The 25,327-nt window shown below is 44.5% G+C and overlaps 1 protein-coding gene across 18 annotated transcripts in view; it reads left to right on the forward strand.

Annotated features, from left to right (window-relative positions):
- LOC137431129 (SAFB-like transcription modulator) overlaps nucleotides 1-25,327 on the forward strand; it is a 150,176-nt gene that overhangs the window by 4,359 nt on the left and 120,490 nt on the right. For 7 of the 18 annotated variants that reach the window (XM_068122096.2, XM_078781511.1, XM_078781518.1 and 4 more), the window contains exons 3-8: nucleotides 789-841; nucleotides 7,670-7,840; nucleotides 18,373-18,915; nucleotides 19,067-19,091; nucleotides 20,104-20,533; nucleotides 21,435-21,472. In XM_068122096.2, coding sequence (XP_067978197.2) covers nucleotides 789-841; nucleotides 7,670-7,840; nucleotides 18,373-18,915; nucleotides 19,067-19,091; nucleotides 20,104-20,533; nucleotides 21,435-21,472 — 1,260 coding nt within the window. The remainder of the gene's footprint in view (nucleotides 1-788; nucleotides 842-7,669; nucleotides 7,841-18,372; nucleotides 18,916-19,066; nucleotides 19,092-20,103; nucleotides 20,534-21,434; nucleotides 21,473-25,327) is intronic. The other 11 variants (XM_078781521.1, XM_078781522.1, XM_078781523.1 and 8 more) reach the window with 5 other exon arrangements.

Here is a 25,327-nt window from a genome sequence, read left to right on the forward strand (position 1 = left end):
CTCTGCTCCTCCCCTCCTCCCCTCACTTCTCTCTGCTCCTCCCCTCCAACACCTCGCCCTCCCCTCCAACACCAACACCTCGCCCTCCCCTCCAACACCAACACCTCGCCCTCCCCTCCAACACCAACACCTCGCCCTCCCCTCCAACACCAACACCTCGCCCTCCCCTCCAACACCAACACCTCGCCCTCCCCTCCAACACCAACACCTCGCCCTCCCCTCCAACACCAACACCTCGCCCTCCCCTCCAACACCAACACCTCGCCCTCCCCTCCAACACCAACACCTCGCCCTCCCCTCCAACACCAACACCTCGCCCTCCCCTCCAACACCAACACCTCGCCCTCCCCTCCAACACCTCGCCCTCCCCTCCAACACCTCGCCCTCCCCTCCAACACCTCGCCCTCCCCTCCAACACCTCGCCCTCCCCTCCAACACCTCGCCCTCCCCTCCAACACCTCGCCCTCCCCTCCAACACCTCTCCCTCCCCTCCAACACCTCTCCCTCCCCTCCAACACCTCGCCCTCCCCTCCAACACCAACACCTCGCCCTCACCTCCAACACCAACACCTCACCCTCCTCACCAACACCTTGCCCTCCCCTCGCTCCTCTCAAACACCAACATAGTTTACTCCAATGTCACTTGTACATAAAACGTGTATTAAAATCCTGGAAAACCACTTATTTGGTTTTGGAAACTTGGTTGGCCACTGGCTGTGTTGTTGAGAATACAGTATCTTTTAAAAGTGTTAATCATTTTCATTTTTTTATACTGGTGTTTGAAACAGGAAGGAAATCTGATGAAGAAGCTTCTGTGGACGATGAAACGAATGAAAATGCTGTAAGTTTCTCAAGTACCAAGTCGTTACGTGTAGCAGACACCATGTTTCGCAGAAATTCATAATGTGCAGCAAAAAGTGAAATCAAATGTGGGTCGTTTTGTGTCAATTGGACATACTTACATTTCAGATCATCCCCCATCCAAAACAATGATCTTTTCTACCCTGATTAATCCTTCGACCCCAAACTCACCTCTTTCTAAGTTTTCAGCTTTTCCTTCCTGAGAGTCTCCAATTTCTTTCTCTGCTACAGTTATTGCCCCTTGGGAGATGTGCATGCAAGTCGTATTTTGTGTTTCTTGGTTGAGATTTTTTTTTTTTGAGATGTAGGCCAAGGTACATTTCGCACAACTTTGGTAGGTCGTGTGTTTGGCTGGTTCTGTTTGACTGATGTAGTTCTTTGTATTAACTGAAAGCACTTTTGGAGACTATTTATCTGATGAAAATATTGCAAAGCAAGCCTGTACACTTGACCTATGGTTTGCTCTTGACCTCCTGTCCCACAGAACCTTCACCATTTAAAGGTTGCGAGAGTCATATCATTTAAGATTAAGCCACCAAATCGAATGGGACCTCCAAGCAGCTATGTTGCACTATTCTAAGCATACCTGCTTTCATTTATGATGCCAATCAGCCCATGCTCCTCCAGTGCCTGTCCACGACTGCGTCCTTACAGATCAGGGACCGTGCGTCTTGTCACTGCCACTGCATTGGCCAACTTAATTCCATCCTTGACATTGATTTCAAAAGTGTCTGGATGCTGAGAAGATTCAAAGACAAGCAGTGCAGGTTCAGAGAAGCAAATTTGCATTAAGAGGGCTGCCCGGTGCTTGTTTAGTACATATCTGAGCCACCAATGTTAGTATATGTAGCCCAGACTTGCATACTGATGTTGGTCATCTCCACTATTTCCTCTGCTGAGATGTTCTTGACCCTCACTTCTGTACGATAGTTCTTTGCCTCGTAGGGATTTTCTCTCTTCTTTTATGCCTCTGCGATGAAGTTGCCCGGATGCACTTTTATTTTAGCACCTGAGTTCGCAGAATTGTGATGCTGTTTTGAAACACAAATTTCAGGAGTTTGCTTAACCATCACCTCCGTCACTTAAGGTATACAGAGGTTAAGTATTCACTCCTGTTAGTCTGTTTTTGAGTAGGATATCTCAAAAGGTTATGGATGGATTTGGGCGAAATTTGGTGGACAAGTTGGGTGTGTGATAAATTTATTAGCTTTGGGTTAATAGACCAGACGGATTTATGGAAAAAGGCCATGTATAAGCTTCTAGGTGCATTTTTGGGTAAAAGTTGGGAATCTTTCTGTCTTCTTTTTGTCGTCTTCTGTCTTCTTCTTTTGGTCTTTCTGTCTTCTACAGACTCCTCTCCGGGCTTGCTCCCCCAGCTCTCTCTGTGCTCTGTCCCCCCCAATATTCCTTCAGGTCGCACAAGATCTGCCTGCAACCCTCTTATGGTTAAACTGCCAAAATCTAGGCTCTCTGCTCAGGAAGGGCATCCGGCCATAAAAACATTGCCTCAAACAGGGAACAATGATTGTCACGGGGCCCGCAAGGCTAACCCCCTCTCTAGCGGGGAAAATGGCCGTAAAACGATCATTCATTCATTCATTCATTCATTCTGCTCACCTTCACTTTCATTCCTCTTTTCTCCCGCCTCTGGAACAAACTCTCCCACTCCATTCAATCCCCCTCCTCCCTCCAGGTCTTCAAAACAGCTGTTCACCACCATCTCTTATCTTCCCCCATCCAAAACCTTGATCTTTTCTACCCCTGCTAATTCACCCCAGATACACTTTTTTTGAAATTCCAACTTCTTTCCTGGAAGTCCTTGCAGTGTTCATGTTTTATACCTCTCCCACCTCCCCCCAAGCCCTCCCCCTCCCACATTTCTCCCGATGTCCCTGCTCTCAAATGTTGTTTTGTGTCCTTCCCCCTCTCTCCCCATATTGTCTACCGCTCCCCTTATTTTTGTGTTTTATGTGTCTGACTTTTTGTGTGATTGATGTTAGCTCTTTGACTAGCCTCGATCTTGTATACAAAACAAAAAAAAAACCTCGCTTTTTTACATAATTAGGGTATGCTGAATTTGATTAACCTGGGTCCCAAGCCGAATTTTGAGTTTTTGACCTAATTAGCATAAACAAAATGGCCGACAAATTGCCATTTTTGGACAATTTCTTTGAACAAGCATTTATGTATCATGTATATACATGCAGCTCTATGTGGTAATCTAATCTATCTGGTAATCTATCTAATCTTCATTCCATTGCAGCCCACAGTTTTATTATAGAAATGTTAAAACATACCTGTAGTATATATTTGAGGCAAATAAATGTTTCTTTTTAGTTGCAGGCGACGATGAATCCAGTAGTTACCTTGAAGAGGCCTTCGTCTGTGGATTACAGCTTGTGTCTATTCTGCCAAACCCATAAAGTCAGAGTTCCTCTAAGTAAAGCAAGTGATCATGGACTCATTACAGTAAGGACTGCTGCATGTAGCAGAAGGAAACGAAGGGACTCGAAGAATATAGATTTGATTGACCGTCTTGAAGATGTGTTGGATTCTGCTGCAGCCGTAACGTGTGTGGCACAAAATGTGCTATGCTCACTTCACGGACAAGGGTAAAATTGAACGCCTACGGAGGACTGAGGCAGCGCATTCGAAGGAGAAAGCAAGTTGCAGTCGCAGTGGTGTCTCAGGTGGTGACATGCATTCATTGCGAAAAGGGGTGCAACCTGTCAACTGGAACTTATGCATTTTCTGTCAAACCACTGATGTGAAGGCACGGCTGAGCTCAGTAATGACAAAACAAATGAGTGATCAAATTATTCATGCTTCCTCATCTTGACTACAAAGTCGGCATTTGCTTGGCTGGAGAGATTGACTTGATCGCAGCTGAGGCCAAATATCACCTGACTTGTCTTAGAGCATTCACCAGATACACCTCTAAAACAAAGCAGGAATCAGCCAATACAGACCTTGCTATGATATGGCTATGTAAGGAGCTCCATCAAGCAGCTGACAAAGGGCATATACTGCTCCTTGACGATGTCTGGGAAAGGTATAAGGAGCTGGCTGGGGAATCTTCAACCATGATTCAACAGTCCTACTACAGTAGAAGCACAACATTCAAGGCAAAGTTGCAGTCACAGCTAGGTAACCTTTTCAACTTCTTCCAACCTCTTGACAGGTGTCCATCAGAGTGGAAAACTATACTGATTCCCACAAATTATCAGCCTACTGCAGTGCTGCAAATGAAAGACGACATCTAGGAGAGTGAGGAAATGCTAACACTACCTAAATATGAGCCTCAAGATGAGATTTTCCTATCACTGATACATGTAGCTCTGAAAATTCGTGGGGATATGATGGCAACTCCAGGCCGCCAAGGTTTCTCTGAGTGAAGATGAGGCGATAACATGCATTCCAGATAGTTTATATATGCCATTGAGAATTATCTTTGGTGGTCAAGAAGCCCGAGAAGACAACACTGCTGAAAATGACGAGGTACGTGTTTGAAGCAGAGTTATGAGTGTAGCAGAGGATCTTGTTTACTGTGTAGGTGGTGGCAAAAATGGACTCCGAAACATGTTGGCCTTGCCAGTACACTCCACCAAGCTACACGGTCAAAAGATCTGGTGAAGCTGTTTAACAAGGCTGGACACTGCCTGAGCTATGAGCAGGTGTTGCAAGTAGACACGTTGTTGGCTTAGAGCACTCTAAAATCCTTAGATCAAGCAACTGGTGCCATCATTCCACCGAACATTATGATGAATACGCCGTAGCAAAGCCACTCGACCAATTAGACGACTTATTGAGGGTCGTGATGTGCCTCTTCCAAAAAGCTGGAAGAATTTCCTGTCACTGGATAATAATAATAAAGCCGATCGAGCAAATTTCTTGTCCGAGGAATTGTGTTCACAGGCACCAAAGGACAATAATTGTAGTTGCTGGAGGGTTCAGGGAGGAACTTGAGGTCAGGTCGTCAAAAGGGACAACTGATTTGAACGCGCTGAGATCCACACACGAATAAGCTGACACAAGGCTGGTGTTGCATGCTGTGTACAGCCAGTTTAAGACGGTTGTTATCAAGGGACACCGATGTTCTGCTTTTGGTTTCCCACTTCCCACGTGCACAATGTGAACATCTTTGGATGATGTCAGGTACATCAAATATACGGCGTTATACACCAATTAATGCTGTTTTAAACAATCTACCAAGAGGTTTGTCCACAGCACTGCTACCATTTCATGCATTAACTGGGTGTGACGCCACCTCCTATTTTGCAAATCGCACCCAACGAACATCATGGAAAGTCTTCAAATGGCACCATAAACTGCTGAAGAACTTGGGCATTGGTGAACTCACAGAGGAGACAATCAAATCTGCAGAATATATAATGTGCACAGAACAACCTCTGTTGATTCAGCACGACATATGTTGTTCTCCAAGACTGGTAAACCAGAAGCAATGTCACCGACAAGCGATGCTCTTCATTTCCATTTGATGCGAGTATACTATCAAGCCATGGTATGGAGAAATGCTCATTGTGCCATACCTGACCTTCCTGCACCTGTGGAAATGGAATGGAAACGTGATTCAGGACTAGAGCCTATTCTGATGTCACTGAGTCCAATCCCAGAAAGTTGCCTCGAGATGATTTGTTGTGCATGCCAGAAGCAATGCAAGACTCGACGCTGCAAATGTCGCTATTCAGAGTTGAGGTGCACATAAATGTGTGCCTGTCAGCAACAGAGTGATGATCAGACCCCTTGTATGAATTTGATGTAGTTTGGCAAAACAACATGTGACATTCCTGAATGTTTGTGCTTCATGGCCATGTATACTTAATTTTAGAATAAATGGTTGTATGAAACATTCTTGTTAAAACAATTTCCCATTTTAAAGTGTCCAATTTCAATATCAGTTTGAATGTCTCTTTCAATATGTCGCCAACCATAATATAGACTCGACGGATTTATGAAAAAAGGCCATGTACAAGGTTGTAGGTGCATTTGGGGGTAAAAGTTGTAAAGTTAAAGTAAAAGAGCTGCATGTATATACATGATATATAAATGCTTGTTCAAATAAATTGTCCAAAAATGGCAATTCGGTGGCCATTTTGTTTATGCTAATTAGAAGGTCAAAAACTCCAAATTTGGCTTGTGAACTGGGTTAATCGAATTTAGCACACCCTAACGATGTAAAAAAGTGAGGTTGCCAACTTTTACCCAAAAATGCACCTGACATTCACATTTCTCTGGAATCCGTCTAGTCTATAAGATGTGGATCTGGAAACAATATATATATGTATATTTTGTGTGTGCAATTGTTCACCATTGAGATGGGGTCAAGAACGATATACTGTATAGCACAATATTTCGAAAGGTTATGTATGGATTATGACCAAACTTTGTGGATGAGCTGGATAGGTGACAAGAACAAGCTAATGAGATTTTAGTTATGGTCAGGATGCAGATCTGGCCTATCAGTGGGATAAAAAACGCAAACTGTTCAGCCTGGCAGATGTATTTGCTCTACAGAGTGCCATTCTAGTTTGACATGGAATGCCCCTTTGAAGTTTTATAATGTCGCGTCGGACAAACCATTAACACGGTCTGACTGAGCTTGGAGGGAGGAAGGGGGGCGGGTACAAGACCTCCACGAAGCACCAAAATGGTGGCTGTTACTGTGTTCAATATTGGCGATTATGATTCCCCAAAGTTCACCAAAAATAAGCCAATCCTGGCAGAAACATGCAAGGACAAAAGGTGGAAAGACGTTCCCTTACAAATAATATAGTTTATTAAAGGCTATATGGGAGGTGGAGGGGGGGGGGGGGGGGGGAGAGAAGATGGTAATGATAACCTGAAAAGACCAGGCACTCAAAAGACAAACGAGTAGGGAGACGCATGCATGTGCACACGTGTACTAAATACAAGATTCACGAGTGAGGACTTGTGGAAGGCACATTTGGCAATGTGCAGTTTGGCGATTGTCAAGTACGGTTCAGAATGGGCAGGATTATGAAGTCTCCGTCTCCCCCAAGCAGTCCTTCCCTGTCCACGAAGCACCCGAGAGGGATTGAGAGATGTCACCATCTTCAAAGTCAAGCTCCAACTGCTCTGCGCAGCAATCCCATGGCCTTGTCGATTCCAAAACTTCCGTGGGCACCATGTCCCCTGATTTGCTCCCATCTCCTTGTGGGAGGTGCCACCTTCTGGGCTGTCCCACCCTGCGACAGTCCAATAAAAGATCTTGCACCCTTCTCCAGAGTTCCGCAGCTGACTTCGCTACCATGGCCTGTGGTCCGCTGACCAAACAGTCCATTATTGTTTCCATTAAAACCACTATGCACTTTCTTTGTGCCTTTCATCTTAAATGCTCCAAGACCTTGCCTGGCTTCACCTGACAGTTTTTTTTCACACCAAACGTCTACTCAATAATGTCTTAAAATTAACATTCATGCTTTACAAGATATATGAATGAATGAATGAATATTCATTCATATTCATTCTTTACAAGATGACTTGCTCTGACATTTACCCTGTTACAAGACTAATCTAACATACGGGGGCACATACCCTGCTATTATTAAAACAAAATATCTGGATCTTCCCCCCCCCCCCCCCCCCCCCCTTCCATGTAACAATATGTTGTCACCAAGATGTGCAAGGTGGTTTTATCCATTTTTCTGACATTTTAGATGCAGTCAAAAGTTAAATATTTTATATGCGATCTCGAGTAGAACATACCTCTGGGGACTTCTGCTATTCTGCTTCCATGTTTATTTCTTGTCATGAATTTGTCATCCAGCAGGAAGAAGTTGATTCATCTGTGGAACAACCTATGGAGTGTTCTTTGCCAGAAATGACTTCTCTTCCCATGGTGGAAGTGGCAGTGTCTGTTGAAAAACTGGCAGTTGGGCAAATGAAAAAGGTACCTCAAGCCTCTGTCACCAACTCGAAGACTGTCGAGGTGCTTAAGGTATGCAAGGGCAATTCCATATAACTATGGACATGTAGCTAAAATTTCAAACATTACTGAGATAATTTGAGGTTGGAATCATTAAGTTAACATATGCAGAGTAACATAAATTTATTTAGCTAAAATAACATTGGAGAATGTTTGGAACCATCCTGTTTATATGACCGAGCAAAACTAGTTCCTTTTTTTTTTGTCTGACAATAAAACTAAAGCAAGCACCACTCTTTCCCTTAAAATTAAATCGTGCCAGTAAAGGTATAATATGTCTTCATTTTGTAGGTATTAATATTTTAAAATCAAAGGTTTACTTCTCTATAGCTGTTACCATACTCGCAAACTGCGGTCAGAGGCCATGCTGGTCTTGGTCATGTAATGTAAGTGAGAATTTTTCTTTCGTTTTCTTGAATCTTAAGAATACCGAGATACTGCTATTCCTCCTACCTGTTGTGTATAATCTCGTGAAAAACAATTATCCCGACACAACAGCATAAAAAAAAAAAAAAAAAAATTATACCTTTACTGGCACGATTTAATTTTAAGGGAAAGCACCACTCTTTCCCTTAAAATTAAATCGTGCCAGTAAAGGTATAATATGTCTTCATTTTGTAGGTATTAATATTTAAAGTAAAATAAAAATTATACCTTTACCAGTCAAGTTACCAGTTTCGAGTTCTCCTCAAGCCGCACTGCGCGTCCTCAGCCTCGTCTCGCGAACGTCAACAGCGCGACACAGCGCGTGCTTTCCGGAGGGGCGGAGCCAAGCTGAGCAACATATATATACACGTCGATCATTGATCGTGAACCGGAAAATATAATAAATTACTGATGGTTTCAGAGTTATGACGTTTTTAAGCATTGGGCCCGACACAACAGCATGATGGGCTATATTTGGTGATGTGTAACGTTGTAATGTGAGTAACAGTATGCGTGCACATCAGCTACAAGAAAAGAAGCTCAATGAAGCTTGGTGCCACTTGATGGGGTTTAGTTAAATTTTGATCATGCACATACGTGGCAGCACAAGACATTTCCGAGAAGATGAGCACATGCTACATTCTGCTCAGCATCAGACATACTGGGCATCCTCTGTCGTGCAAAGTCATTTCTGGGTACTTCTGAGCTCATCACGTACGAAGCTTTCATCCGCAGCTCAATGGAATACGGCTCTCACCTTTGGGCTGGTTCTCCTGCCTCGCACCTAGCTCGGCTTCACGCTGTTGAATCCAAAGCATTCAGAATCATTGGTATTTCCCACGATGAAACAGATTCTGAGGGCCTTTCTCTCTCTCACCACAGGCAGGTTGGTGGTCTTTCTATCTGCTACCGACTCTTCTCTGGCCTTGCTCCCCCTGCTCTGTCTGTGCTCTGCCCCCCCACCCCCCAAATATTCCTGCAGGATGCACAAGAAATGCCAGCAACCCTCTTCTGGTTAAACTGCCAAAATCAAGACTCTCTGATCTCCTTCACTTTTTCGTTCCTCTTTTCTCCCGCCTCTGGAACAAACTCCCTCACTCTCTTCAATCCCACTCCTCCCTCCAGGTCTTTAAAGCAGCTGTTCACCACTATCTCTTGTCTTCCCCCATCCAAAAACTTGATCTTTTCTACCCCCGTTAAAACAACCCAAATCCGCCTCTTTCAATCCCCAACTTCTTTCCTGAAATTCCTAGTAGTGTTCATTTGCTTTATACTGTGTACCCCTCACTCCTCCCCCAGCCCCCTCCCCCTTCCACAGATCTACCGACGTCCCTGTTCGCTAATGTTGTTGTGCTTGTGTGCTTCCCTCTCTCTTCCCCTCTTGTCTCCTGCTCCCTTCATTGTATGTTTGATGTGTCTGCATGTTTTCATGTTCAATGTGTTCGCTCTTACATGAGCCTCGATTCTGTATGCCCAAAAAAATTAAAAAGTTTAACAAAATAATGCTGAGGACTGCATAGAAAGGCAAGAAAATATGAAAAGTTGTATTTAACAGATGGAGTAACATTAGTAACGGTAACGCATCCTTTGGAACATGTGTTCCCTAGCTAACATATTGTATGATTAGAATTTTTTCTTTTGCTGATAACATACATTAAAAAAACATGAAATAAATACATTCATAATTTTGTGGGGTGATGAATAAGTTGAGGAGAGTTTGCTAAAGTTTACAGGTAAAATTCCATGTCCCTTTTTCGTAACGTAATAGCCATTAAAATACATGCTATGGAATAGAAAATGAATATTTCCCTTGGTTATCTGTGCAAGCAGAGCAGCAGCTGACAGCTCCCTGAATCGCTCCCTGAATAAAAACCCCTGGTTTGCATGCATGAAGCTAACCCTAACATACCGACTGCTTATAATTCAAAACACTTCAAACATGAAGCAAAAACATACACTACATGACCAAAAGTATGTGGAGCATTGAACATCTCATTCCAAAATCATGGGCATTAATATGGAGTTGGTTCCCCCTTTGCTGCTCTAACAGCCCCCACTCTTCTGGGAAGGCTTTCCACTAGATGTTGGAACATTGCTGCGGGGATTTGCTTCCATTCAGCCACAAGAGCATTAGTGAGGTTGGGCACTGATGTTGGGCGATTCGGCCTGGCTCGCAGTCGGTGTTCCAATTCATCCCAAAGGTGATCGATGAGGTTGAGGTCAGGGCTCTGTGCAGGCCAGTCAAGTTCTTCCACACCGATCTTGACAAACCATTTCTGTATGGATCTCGCTTTGTGCATGGGGGCACTGTCATGCTGAAACAAGAAAGGGACTTCCCCAAACTGTTGCCACAAATTTAGAAGCACACAATAGTCTAGAGCGTCATTGTATGCTGTAGCGTTAAGATTTCTCTTCACTGGAACTAAGGGGCCTAGTCCGAACCATGAAAAACAGACCCAGACCATGATTCCTCCTCTACCAAACTTTACAGTTTGCACTATGCATTCGGCCAGGTAGCATTCTCCTGGCATCCGCCAAACCCAGATTCATCCGTCTGACTGCCAGAGGGTGAAGCGTGATTCATCACTCCAGAGAACGCATTTCCGCTGCTCCAGAGTCCAATGGCGGCGAGCTTTACACCCCTCCAGCCAACGCCTGGCATTGCGTGTGGTGATTTTAGGCTTGTGTACGGCTGCTCGGCCATGGAAACCCATTTCATGAAGCTCCAGACGAACTGTTGTTGTGCTGACATTGCTTCCAGAGGGAGTTTGGAACTCGGTAGTGAGTGTTGCAACTGAGGACAGACTATTTTTTACACGCTTCATCACTTGGCAGTCCCGTTCTGTGAGCTTGTGTGGTTTAACAATTTGCGGCTGAGCTGTTGTTGCTCCTAGACGTTTCCACTTCACAATAACAGCACTTACAGTTGACTGGGGCAGCTCTAGCAGGGCAGAGATTTGACGACCTGACTTGTTGGAAAGGTGGCATCCGGTGACGCTGCCACGTTGAAAGTCACTGAGCTCTTAAGTATGGCCCATTCTACTGCCATTGTTTGTCTATGGAGATTGCATGGCTGTGTGCTTGGTTATATATACCTGTAAGCAATGGGTGTGGCTGAAACAGCTGAATCCACTCATTAGAAGGGGTGTCCGCATACCTTTGGTCATGTAATGTATCTTGCTGCACTGCAAAACGTGGGGCAGGTATAGTGTTAGTGGAGTGGAGACTTGTAACACCCTCTTCCACCTGGAGGGGGTGACACATGATACACATTTACATAGAGCATTTGTCTCCCCCTCACCCCAAACCTGGCCCGCAATACCTTCGGCAAAGATTTAAAAACACCCCTATACAATAATTGGGGCCATGCTGATCCTATGTAGCAATTCTGTATGTAATCTGGCCAGAACTGTAGGAGCAGTGGCGCGACAAACAAACACTGGTCCATTAATTATAATAAGGAGGATCATATAGACTATGGCTAAAGCCTGTCGTATCAAGAATGTCCAGGTTTAAATAATAACTTGTACATAAAGGGTGCAGAAAGTCTAACATGGATCCCTTCATCTTCATCTGCTTTGAGGATGCACTGCAACAACCAGATTTCGTATTTGATCCTGCTCTTCCAGGAGCCTAGATGTATAATGGGATGTCTCTCTGTGTGTCGCCAAATGGATCTTAGTCAAATTTCAGAGGTTCCTCAGTGAGTGTCGGGCGTGTTTTGGGTTAAAAAAAAAATTTGTGAAAATTAAGAAGAAAAAAAAGTTGGATTTTTTTTGTATCGCTTTTTAGCTCACCTGGAACGAAGTTCAGGGGAGTTTATGCGATGGTGTGTCGTCCGTCCGTCAGTCAGTCCTTCAGTCCGTAAACCCTTTCAACATCTCCGAAACTGCTGATTGGGTTGTGACCAAATTTGGCACAAATGATATTTGTTATATTGTGACGAAAGTTTGTTCACAGCAGAAAAAAAAAAAATCGGGGTCTTAGGGGGTCTATCGGGGGTCAAAGTGGATCCAGGTTTGCCCCTCAAAATAGGAATTTGCTTTTCCCTCTGAAAGTACAGACACTTTTTCGATGAAACTTGACCATGATGAAACTTGACCATCACCCATGATGTATCGAAGTTTGTTCACGGCATTAAGAAAATCGAAGTCTGAGGGGATTTATGGGAGAGGGTCAAAGTGGGTCCGGTTTTGACCCCCCCAAAATAGGTATTTGCTTTCTTTGAAACTACAAACACTTTCAATGAAACTTGACCACAATCTTCACCACCCGTGATGTACCAAAGTTTGTTCACTGCATTAAAAAAAAAAATCGAGTCCTGAGGGGCTGCTACATGGGGGTTGCCCCCAAAATAGGTATTTTTTTGTTTGTTTCTTGGTTTAAAGCCTTATGATTGTGTGAGTATGATTCTACATGCTGCCCTGTCTTCAAGCAACCATTTAAATTGGCTTAAAATACCTTTAGTCAGTGTAGTATACTGTTTATTCGAATAGGTGAGCGCCAGGGGTATTTGCACCTATGTTTTAAAATCACTCTATTGCCCCAAGCCTTTGTAGCTCTGTGAAATGTAATATTAAATGATCCCTGACCCCATTCCTTCATGGGTGTGGGGAAGTGTTTTAGGCCCCCACAAAAAAAAGAAAAAAAAAATTGATTTATTCAAAATGCCAACAGGATTAGAACAGCACCTGGCAACACCGGGTACTCCTGCTAGTATTGTATAATGTATTAAATCCTTTCACTTCATTTTAAGTTCTGAAAGGAAGAGCTTCATATGAACTTACTCAGGAAGTCGTGTACCCCGGTTTAGAATAGGTACACCGTATCCCTGCGTGTCGTAAGAGGCGACTAAAAGGGTTGGCGTCAGGAAGGGCATCCGGCTATAAAAACATTGCCGCAAAAAGAGAACCATGACAATTACAACAACATATGGGCAGGGTACAGCCCGAAGTACCCCGTGGGGGACCCCACTCCCTCTCGTCAAAACTCAAGGTGGGGAACCCGATCGAAGCAAGGGTGCAAATCATTCCATTTATGACGACGAAACGTCTGATGCCCGACGTGGAGATCGGTTTCTGAGGTTTGGGACATGGAATGTAGGTAGGGACAATGACGGAGATCAGGAGCAGTGGTGGAAGTATTGGTCAGAAGAAGAGTGGACATATGTTGTGTGCAGGAGACGAGATGGAAGGGAAGTGGTGTGAGAATGGTAAAGGGTAGGCAGGGACAGAAATACAAGTTTGTGTGGCAAGGGTGCCCAGAAGGTGTGAATGGTGTTGGTGTCCTGTTTTCTGAGGAGTTTGTAGACAGTGTGGTGAGTGTGACTAGAGTGAGTGATAGGTTGATGATGGTGTAAATGATGATTGGAAAGCTCTTGGTGAACGCCATCTCGGGATATGCTCCGCAGGTTGGTCGGAGCGATGAAGAGAAGGACAAGTTCTGGTGTGCTATAGAGAAGCTGATGGAAAACGTGAAAGATGAGGAAGTTGTTGTGGTAGGAGGATACCTAAATGGACATGTGGGAAGGAGTATGCCCGGTTTTGAGGGAGTTCATGGGGGTTACGGATATGGTGTGAGAAATGGAGAAGGTGAAAGGATTTTGGAGTTTGCTGATAATAATAATAATAATAATAATAATTCATTTATTTTGTATAGCGCTTTTCATGAAGCCCAAAGGCGCTTTGACAGAGTGCAAAACATAATGCATAACAAAACATGAAAACAACAATTGCAAAAAGACAAGAATCAATAGGGAAATATTTAAAGCCAAAGGAGGGAGAAGGAGAAGTGATAGTCAGGGGTTAAATGCTGTGGGTTGAATGTTGAATGCAGTGCTGAACAGGTGGGTCTTTAGTGATGTTTTGAATGTGGTGAGTGAGGAGGAGTCTCTGATGGTGTGAGGCAGTGAGTTCCAGAGGGTGGGAGCAGCGATGGAGAAGGCCCTGTCCCCCCAGGATCTGAATTTGGTCCGGATGGGGGGTGTCAGGAGGTTGGTACCAGCAGAGCAGAGGTTGCGGGTGGGAGTGTGTCTGGAGAGGAGGTCAGCCAGGTAGGATGGGGCCAGGTTATGGAGGGCTTTGTAGGTCAAGAGGAGGATTTTGTACTGGATTCTCTGGGAGATGGGGAGCTCAGCTGATTTGTTGATTTGTAATACTCAGTTCCAGAAAGAGGATAATAAGCTTGTTACATATACATCAGGTGGGTCGACGACAACCGTTGACTACCTACTGGTGCGTAGGCGAGATAGGGGGCACCTCCGGGACACAAAGGTGATCCCGGGGGAGGAGGCTGTTTCACAGCACCACTTGGTTGTCCGACATAAGGGTGAAAGGTGCGAGGAGAGCTCGGCGGGTGAAGTACCAACCGAGAATGAAGGTGTGGAGGTTGAAAGAGGTGACAGTGAGGGAGGCATTAAACGAGGGGCTGAATATGGTAGAGGATGATGTGGTTGAGCTTGAAAGTGGTTGGATGTCGATGAAAGATAGTCTGTTGCGAGCCGTTGGTGAGGTATGTGGATGGACAAAAGGACCATCGAGGCACTCGGAAACATGGTGGTGGGATAATGAAGTTGGAAAGAAGATTGATGAGAAGAGGAAGAAGTTCAAGGAGTGGCTGAAGGTGAAGGGTATGGGGGCAGAAAAGGCAGAGCATGAAAGTTATAAGGCAGCCAAGAAGGCTGCAAAGAAAGAGGTAGCAAAGGCACAGGAGGCATGTAGGAAAAAGTTCGGAGAACGCTTGGATTTGGAAGAGGGTCAGAGAGCGGTATTCAGGATTGCAAAGTAAAGCAGATAGCGAAAGGGAGGTGTGATGTGATGGGGGTGAGTTGCTTGAAGGATGAAGTGGGACAAATCGTTGTGGACCCAGATGGAATTTAAAAAAGATGGAAAAGATATATGGAAATGCTGTTGAATACAGAGAATGAATGGGATGGCAACACAGAGTAACCCAGTTTTAGGACCGGCCGAGAAGATAACCGAGAAGGAAGTTGAGGAAGCGATAAAAGCAATGAAGAGTAGAAAAGCGGGAGGGCCAACGGGAGTTGTGGGAGATATGTTGAAGGGAGCGGGAAATTACGGTGTGAAGAGAATGACAGAGATCTGCAATCTGGTGGTGAAAGAAGGCCGCATTCCAGTGGATTGGGAAACTGAGTACCCTCGTCCCTCTATACAAGGGGAAAGGTGACCCTCTGGACTGTGGCTCGTATCGAGCGATAAAGTTATTGGAGCATGGAATGAAGGTATTGGAAAGGGTGTTGGAGAGGAGGATAAGGAAGAAGGTGAAGATCGACGAAATGCAGTTTGGATTTATGCCAGAAAGAGGAACGACAGACACGCTTTTTATTGTGAGGCAGTTGCAGGAGAAGTACATGGAGAAGAGGAAGAAGTTGTTTCTTGGGTTTGTTGATCTGGAGAAAGCATTCGATAGGGTTCCACGTGAAGTAGTGACATGGGCATTGAGGAAGTTAGGAGTGGAGGAACGAATGGTTGATCAGAGTAGTGATGGCAATGTACAAAAGAGCGTGCACAGCTGTAAGCACGAAGGACGGGAACAGTGGTGAGTTTGAGGTGAAGGTGGGAGTGCATCAGTGGTCGGTACCAAGTCCACTACTATTTGTAGCTGTCATGGAGGTGCTGGCTCAGAACGTAAAGGAGGGTTTACCGTGGGAGTTGTTGTATGCAGATGATCTGGTGTTGATTGCAGAAAGTATGGATTGACTGAAGGAGAAGACGAACAAGTGGAAGGAATGTATGGAGACAAAAGGTCTGAAGGTGAATATCGGAAAAACGAAGGTGATGGCAAGTGGTAAAGCATGTGGTGAGGTGGAAAGAACTGGGAAGTGACCGTGTGCTGTGTGCAGGAAGGGTGTCTGAGTGAATTCCATTCAATGTACAATGTGCGCTGAGTGGGTTTATCAAAAATGTAGTGGTCTGAGAGGGTCATTAACCAGTGTGGCAGCTACATTCAAATGTTAGGTGTGCACAGAGGGAGCTGCAGATGGAGGAAATGTTGAGTTAGATCTTGGAGATGGCGTGAAGCTGGAAGGTGTGAAAGCATTTTGTTACCTAGGAGACATGCTGAATGGAGAAGGTGGATCAGTCTCGGCAATGGTTGCTCGAGTGAGATGTGCATGGAAGAAGTTTCGGGAACTGAGTGGCGTGCTGACGAGGAGGGGTGTGTCGTTGAAGCTGAAGGGAAAGGTGTATGCTGCATGTGTGAGAAGTGTTATGATTTATGGGCGCGAGACATGGGTAATGAACGTAGAGCAGCAACGAAGGCTGGAAAGGGTGGAAATGCGAATGGTTCGGTGGATGTGTGTTGTATCCTTGAGAGGAAGACAAATGATGAATTGTGAAAGATGATGGGAATAGAGCCTGTGATTGATGCTGTGAAGAGAAACAGTTTGAGATGGTTTGGTCATGTGTTGAAGGATGAAAGTGACTGGTTGAGAAGAGTGATGGAAATGAATGTAGAAGGAAGTAGAGGATGGGGAAGACCGAGAAAGACTTGGCTAAAGATGGTCGAAGAAGAAATGCGGGCAAGGGGGTTAACAAGGGGAGATGCAGAAAATAGGGCAAAATGGAGAACATTGTCATGGGGACCGTAAGGCTAACCCCCACTCTTGCAGGGAAAATGGCCTTAAAATGCCTGTTGTTGTTTCAGGAAGTCAGTTTCACAGTTGACAAAAAACAAAAGGGTGAGGATATGAAATTAAGAAGATTAGCATAATTAAGTTTAGATTTGAGCGTGTGAAGGAAACGGTTTCTGGAAGAATCCATGTGAACTGTGGAAGTACAGGATTCGGCTTGAGGAAATGAGCAAAACGAGAATAAACCCAGGTGGAAATGGAATAATTAAATAATACATATTTCGAAAAATAATAATAATAAAGGAAGACCGAAAGTATAACAGCGGTGTAGCCGGGCTTGTCTGATACTTCATTTGAAGAGGATAGTATGACCTGGGTTGGGATACCAGTTGGTGAATAATGTGAGTAGTAATTTTTTTTGAAGTACTGCATGTCTAAGTCTAAGCTGTCTGGCACCATGGAAATGAAGATTGCATTCAGACACTGGTTTATTACCTCCGCCACCAAAGGTGGATGGAGGTTATGTTTTCACCCCTGCCTGTTTGTCTGTCTGTGAACAAGATATCTCAAAAAGTTGTGGATGGATTCGGACGAAATTTGGCAGAGGTGGTAGATAAGGACGAAATGATTATATCTTGGTGAAGATCCGGATGCGGATCCGGCTAGTAGAATTTTAAAAGTGATTCTTCACCATTGGGAGATAGGGCCAAAACCTATACATCGTCGGATATCTCAAAAAGTTGTTGATGGATTCGGACGAAACCTGTTGGAGAGGTTGTGTGTGTGACGAAGAATTGGTTCAATTTTTGTGAAGATTTGATTATGGATTTGGATATGAGAATTATTTAATCTTTAAGTGATTCTTCACCATTGAGTGATCGGGCTAAAACCGGTACATAGCACGATATCTCAAAAAGTTATGGACGAAACTTGGTGGACCAGTTGGGTGTGTGACAAGGAAGAATCGATTCCATTTTGGTGAAGATCCAGATCCAGCTCGTATAATTTTTTAGTGATTCTTCACTATTGAGTGATGTGGCCAAAAATGATGTACAGGCAGGATACCTCGAAGTTGTGGACTGATTGGGACGAAACTTGGTGGACCAGTTGGGTGTGTTACAAGGACTAATATAATCGATTCGATTTTGGTGAAGATCTGAATATGGATTCGGCTACAATAATTGTTTAACTTTAAGTGATTCTTCACCATTGAGAAATTGGGTGAAAAGCGATTATATAACATTGTATTAAAAAAAAGCTATGGACGAGTTGTGAATCATCCTTGGTGGATGAGTTGGTTCGGTGACAACAACAAGCCGATTCGATTTTGGTTCAGGTCCGAATCCAGACCCTGCCTATCGGTGGGATACAAAACGTAAACTGTTCACCAGGCGGAGGTATGCGCTTTACTGAGTGCTGTTTTAGTTAATGCCTGAGGCTTTTTTTTATGCAATTAAACTTGAAGCTAGAGTTGTACGTCATGGTTTGAGGTTATCTTTGTAACCTTGTTTTGTTTTTTTTAACACAGAAACGATCCAAATCTAAGAAAGCTGCACCGGCTGAGGAGGAGGCTGAAGATGAGGTTGAGGAAGCTGAAGATGAGAAACCCGAAGCTGAGGCTGAGGTCAAAGCTGAAGCTGGAGAGGAAGAAGAAGCTGAGGGTGAGGAAGAAGCTGAGGGTGAGGAAGCTGAGGGTGAGGAAGCTGAAGCTGACTGTGAGGAAGCCGAGGGTGAGGAAGCCGAGGGTGAGGAAGCCGAGGGTGAGGAAGCCGAGGGTGAGGAAGCCGAGGGTGAGGAAGCCGAGGGTGAGGAAGCCGAGGGTGAGGAAGCCGAAGCCGAAGCCGAAGAAGCCGAAGCCGAAGAAGCCGAAGCCGAAGAAGAGGCTGAGGAGTCTGAAGCTGAAGCTGAAGCTGAAGCCGAAGTTGAGGCTGAGGAGGAAGCCAAAGCTGGCATTGAGGCTGAAGACGAAGCTAAAGCCGGGGCCGAGGAGAAAACCGAGGTTCAGGCCGAGGCCATACTCGACGTCAAGGCCGGGGATGAAGAAATGAAAAGTGAATCTGTTTTGCAGAAGGTAACTGCATCGATGGATATTAAGTACATAGGAAACTTCATGAGGTGTTTCTTTTTTTTGATTTGGCAGCTTTGTTTCTGTGCATGTTTTTTTGTTTTTTTTTAGCATTTTCCCTCCATTTTGATCCTTTTTTTTTCTTTCTTTTTTTCAGAATTTCCAGGAAGAGGAGCATGAAGGTAATGATGTGAATTTTCACTCCCAATTTTATTTTCCCCAATGATGTGTTTATGTGTTGGTGTTTCCTTTTGAGATTTGGAATGATATGTCATGTTTCATCTTTATGGGGAGATCATTAAATATTGGTGCCATGTATTTAGTTGAGATCGCCTTGAGAGATCTGAAGATGGCAAGGCCAATCGCTGTATTGCTTCAGTGTGTAGTTTTATTGTATTACTTATTTTGGCCAGACAAGTTGCCAAAGTGAGACTACTCTGGAATGGTAGAAGCCTGCAGGCAGCTCCTGAGACCATTCTCGGTTTGGGGCCATCAGGGCTTGCACCTCGTTGGATCTCATGAAGATCAGAAGCTTTGGCTAAGATTAGGAGACATTTGGTGTTTGTTTCATTTGTAAGGGCAAACATCAGGGAATATAGTGCTAATAGTGTTGATGTAAAGCCGGCCTTTGAAGACCTGCAAAGACGTGCTAGATGTTGGATCTTGCTGTTACTCCATGAGAACGCTATAGTCAGAGGCAGAACATGGGGGTTTGGTGGCATGGAAACACGGAGTTTTTCTTGGAAACGTCTCTTGTACGTTGTCTGGGACGTTGGTTTGAAGGGTAACCTGGATACATCCCATGAGTCTTCATCGCACCTTTTGGAGAGCGGTCGTTCAACACCTCTTTCGGGCAGGTGTGCCTGATTAGAGATTAGCATTTTTCCGCTCCTGAACACGATTGGAAGAAAGAATATTGACTGCTTCAGCATGATCCATGTTGTTTTAATTTGTCTTGCTTTTAAAGGAGACTGTTCATGTTCACCCTAATTTCCCACTCAAAGTTAAAGCAGAAGATATTTTGCTCATTGTTCCTGGTTGGGCCAAATGAGTGAAAGCACTCACCTAATGGGGCAAGTAGTAAGAATGTCTGGGATGCAAGGGCCAGATTTGTATTTCACTGTCCTGCATGTGTACTCTCATTTTTTTTTCTCCTTGTGCGTGTGATTAAAACTGTTGTATCTAATCTCCCAGACGAGGTTGTAGCCGACAGTCACGACGAAGGGCTTAACCCCTTCCCTCCAGCCGAGCCTCTACACCCATCTGAAGATATCTTGGAATTGAATGACACACACACCGAGGCAGAAGAGGACAACCTTTCGGTCACGGTGCAAGCTGAAGATGCCATCACCCTTGATTTTGATGGTGACCTCCTCCTTGAAGCACCCAAAAAAGACTCCGTCGCAGGCTCTGAACGGTCAGGAGTACCCAGTTCTTCCCGGGCCAGCGGCAGTGCCACAAGTGCACGTTCCAAAGGAGATGGTGCTGGGAAGAAGGATGAAAAGGAGAGCGGCTCTTCACTGGGGAAAAATGAAGACAAAGATGGGAGCAAAAGAACGAGTTCTCCAGACAGGGCGAAGAAATCAACTGCTTCATCCTCGGGCATGGGTGATCAAGCCAAGAGGTTTGTCTACATCCGCTTGCTTGTCTTGTTGCCGTAACAAAAACAAAAAACCCCCACTGGTTTTTGATGCTCTACGACCCCATTCTCCCCAGAGCATCGTGATTTCCCCTTCTGCAGTATACCAGACCTGAGCTACCACAGCAAAATTTGCATCCCCCTGCCCTCACTCCCATTTCTCCTAAACCCCTTCTGCCAATGTGCAATTTGGGAGGCACCTTGCTCTGCCAGAGTAACAATTATTATTCCTTTTATTTGGTTTAAAACTGGCCGATGATAGAAACACTAAAAGGAGACTAAAGTCTCCATCCCGGCATCCTGTCGCGGTGTGAAGCCCTTTTGCTCCGACTTGAGTTTAAAGATCCTGCGTGGCAGACAAGCTGTTCGCTGGCCTGCTCGGGTGCCAATGGGATGAGCATCAGCAACGTGGATGAAGATGCTCCAGGCGGCATTCTCCTGTGCAACATCTACCACTATAATGAAACACCTTTTTCCTTCTCTATTTTTTCCCCTTTATTAACTGCATTTAAGTATAATGTATAATTCTCTATTTTTGCAATGTTAAAATTTGCTGTGTGTGTGTGTGTGTGTGTGTGTGTGTGTGTGTGTGTGTGTGTGTGTGTGTGTGTGTGTGTGTGTGTGTGTGTGTGTGTGTGTGTGTGTGTGTGTGTGTGTGTGTGTGTGTGTGTGTGTGTGTGTGTGTGTGTGTGTGTGTGTGTGTGTGTGTGTGTGTGTGTATATATATATATATATTTATATATATATATGTGTGTGTGTGTATATATATATATGTGTGTGTGTGTGTTTATATATATATATATATATACTGTATATATATATATAATATTTGTTTATTGAAGTTCTTCTTTTTCCCTGTTCTTTTTTTTTTTTTCTCTCTCCTCAGCTTTTCTAAAGATGGGAGAACTGGAAAAGATGATAAAGGTTGGTGCATTTTGGGAAGTGTGTACCTTTAATAATGCAATGTAATTTAATGCAAACGTATTATAACACAATCTACCATATAAAACAGTGTATGTTTGTGTAAATATCTGATGTCTGTCTCGCTTCATGAAGGTAGGTTTTAAAGGCTTTTAGTCGGGATTTGAGTCTGATTTTTAAAGGCCAATCTTTTAACACGACTGTTCACTACGGTCAAACCCTAAGGACCCAAAGTACCCAGAAGATCCAGAGGATCAAAAATACCCGAAGACCCAAAATAAGAGTAATTATGTCTCTTATTTTGGAATTGTAGATTGTGACTTGCAAACCGAACCTCAATGGCGGTGTACAGAAGCGTGTTTTGATAAATACAAGACGCAAGAAGGTGAAATTTGCTGCACGTTATTTACAACATGCGCAGAGTAAAATGAGTGTTCATTTAAGTCCATAGGGTGTCTAATAAAGAATTGTAGAAGCACACCTCACGCTAGGATGACCCAAAATGCTCACAGAGGACCCAAAAAATTGTAAGGCTGAGGTTTCAGAATTTGGCATGCTCATGTGGTACCATCAAATAAACTGTTCTAACAAGTCATTTTTGACGGACGCTTATACTAGCGCGTGTGTGTGTGTGTGTGTGTGTGTGTGTGTGTGTGTGTGTGTGTGTGTGTGTGTGTGTGTGTGTGTGTGTGTGTGTGTGTATATATTGTTGCGGTTCTCTACGCCGGCCTTCTTCCCCCTTATTAAGGGGGGATTAATCCCCTTGTCTTTACTGGCCTGGCGGAACCGAGACTTATTACGTCCCTCCCGGACACACGCGGAGTAGGGTTTCGGGACTACTTTCTCGCTCGTACCTAAGTACCCGCGCTGCCCTGGGAGCGAGGAAACAAGCCTCGCACGAACCACGTATGATGTTAGTACGCCGAGCGGATTGCGTACACATAGCCCGCGCAGTCTTAGATGTTGGAACCCGATTGGAGCGATCCTATTCGTGCCACACTTCGTCAATTGAGGAAACCACAGGAACGATCGAATCAGAAAGAAAGAACAAGGGTTTAATTATTCCCACACGTATATACAGTTCAAGGACGAAGAGACACAGAGCAATCCTTAAACAGTCTTAACTTATCCCTGGGACAACGGGCCCATCTCACTCACACTCACACAGGGGATTGCAGATGGCCGGGTGTTCCCCACGCGTCGATGTCATCCAGAGATGGCCTCCGTCCGGCTCTCCACGGTCCTCGGCACGTCCCGCGAAGATGCCGGCAGGCGAAGACAGGGACTCGTAGCGCGTCTCTCGTACAAAGCAGATGATCGGGGCGAAACGGTAGAGGGCGGACTTTAGCGCGGCTGGCAGTTACTCAGCCTCGTTCACTCGCGCGACTGAAATGTGCTATTTCGTTATAAACGTGCCTGGCTGCGCCCGCGTATATGTAGCGACCAACTCCTCTTCTTCAATACACTTGGTGTTGGTTAGTGCGCGTGTTCTCGTGCAATGGTCAAGTTCAACAGACAGCAGTGCTCTCGCTCTCGCTCTCTCGCCTCAAGTCCTGTCGAGGGCTTTTGCGCAGCGGTTCTTATAGCTACACCCCCCGAACCTTCTGGGACTCACCAGACTCTTCTCACCACGCCCTCTGACGCCACGCCGCCGCCACCACCCTCGAGCTTTGATTGGCGGCTCGTGCTCACCGTTATTGCTTCTGCCGCTCCGCCGCGATCCTTCCTAGGCCTACCTCGTGTTAACTCGGCCAATGATCACCCAATGCTTAACAAACTGGATCGAGGCTAGGACGTAGGATGATCGGTGGCAGTAGGGCCTAACCTCCTGGCTCCTACTCAACACAGAATTAACACTGGAAGGGAACTAAGCTCACAAATACTAAGACATAACTATACTATTGCGAGGCTACATGTTGCTTGTGTGACTAACTGTGGGGGACAGACTTTAACCTTTATTAAACTCACTTGACAGATTCAAAACCGCAACTATATATATATATATATATATATATATATATATATATATATATATATATATATATATATATATATATATATGTATATATATATATGTATATGTATATATGTATATGTATATATGTATATATGTATATATGTATATATATATATATATATATATATATATATATATATATATATATATATATACAGTGGTACCTCGGCTTACGAGTTTAATCCGTTCCGTGACGGAGCTCGTAAGCCAAATCGCTCGTAAGTCAAAGCAAATTTTCCCATTCAAATGCATTGAAATGCTATTAATCCGTTCCAGCCTCAAAAAAAAAACACCAATTTTTTTTGTTAGGTGCTTTTAAATAACAAAAATGTACTTTATAAATAACAAATAATGTATAAACAAGCACGACCTCGTATATACTGTACATAATACAAGAGAATGTAAAGAAATAAACTGGACCTCTATCCATGAAGATATGGAGAAGTTGTTGTTTGTGTGGTTGAAGGAGAAGCAGCTCGCAGGAGATACCGTGACCGAGAGCATCATGTGTTTGAAAAGATTGAAACTCGGATATCGAGCAACGGACCACGAGGTGTTTTTTCTTTTTTCTTAATCTCGGTTTCAGTGAACTTTTGCTCTGTGCTCACGTGTACTGTACCTGTACCTGTAATGGTACGTCAGAGGATGGCACCTGTTGTCATCATATTAAGTGCAAGATGTTCTGCATCGTAAGTTGGTACACCGTGGTCTTTCGGCGGTGTTTAAGGCCGGCCGTCTTGGCTTCTGTCACCATTGGCATTGAGTCTTTCGATGTAGGTAGGTCGTTGTGTGCCGGTGCCTTGGCCGAATTCCTTCATTGCTGCATTGTTAGCTCACCTGGTTTTTTATACCACATCTTTGGTTATCGGACCAGCGAATGACGTCATCTCCAAAGTATGGCTTATTCTCACTTGTCTTGGACGATCTTCTACTTCTAGCCTTCCACCGTGCATTTGGTGTCCACTGTACTTACTGTACAGTGCCTGGTAAAATTGATGTAATGGGTTTTTGACCGTCAACGCCATGAACCGCTAACACTCAAAAGCCCATTTATCGCGCCTTATAAAGCAAAACGCAAACCGAAAGCCATGCCTCTCAAGCGAGGCGTGCTTCCGTGGTCACGTGATCCACAGGTGTAGCTCATTATACCCGCACGCGCGACACGCTTTGGCGGTCACGTGACCAGCCACTGGAGGCGGGGATCCCCGCCGATGACGTCACCGGCTGGAGCAAGGAGATTCCTCGCTAATGTATTTCGACGATTGCGTGTTTTATATCCAAGCAGAGATGCTTTCACGGCAAGATAACCACGTGACCGGAACCGGAAGCCACAACCGGAAAATTCAAAAAAATAAATTTTTTGAGCTCGTACATCGGATCTCGGCTCGTATCCCAAAGCAACAAACCGCCCGAGCGACGGCTCGTATCCCGAAAAACTCGTACGTTGGGGCACTCGTAAGCCGAGGTACCACTGTATATATATACACATATATATATACACATATATATATACACATATATATATACACATATATATATACACATATATATATATACACATATATATACACATATATATATACACATACATACATACATACATACACACACACACTGGTGTTGGCTTAGCAGTTAGGGTGCTGGCTTGGGATCCTAGGATCCTGGGTTCGAATCCTGGTCGATTGCTGAATTAACGCCAGGGCGGTTGACTCAGCCTGCCATCCTTCCGAGGTCGGCAAATTGAGTACCAGCTTGCATCACGGTGTGTACCCCGATTTAGAATAGGTACACCGTATCCCTGCGCATCGTAAGAGCGTGACCAAGGGTTGGCGTCAGGAAGG

Source organism: Myxine glutinosa, chromosome 7 (assembly GCF_964187855.1).
Source record: "Myxine glutinosa chromosome 7, kmMyxGlut1.1, whole genome shotgun sequence".
Taxonomy (NCBI): Eukaryota; Metazoa; Chordata; class Myxini; order Myxiniformes; family Myxinidae; genus Myxine; species Myxine glutinosa.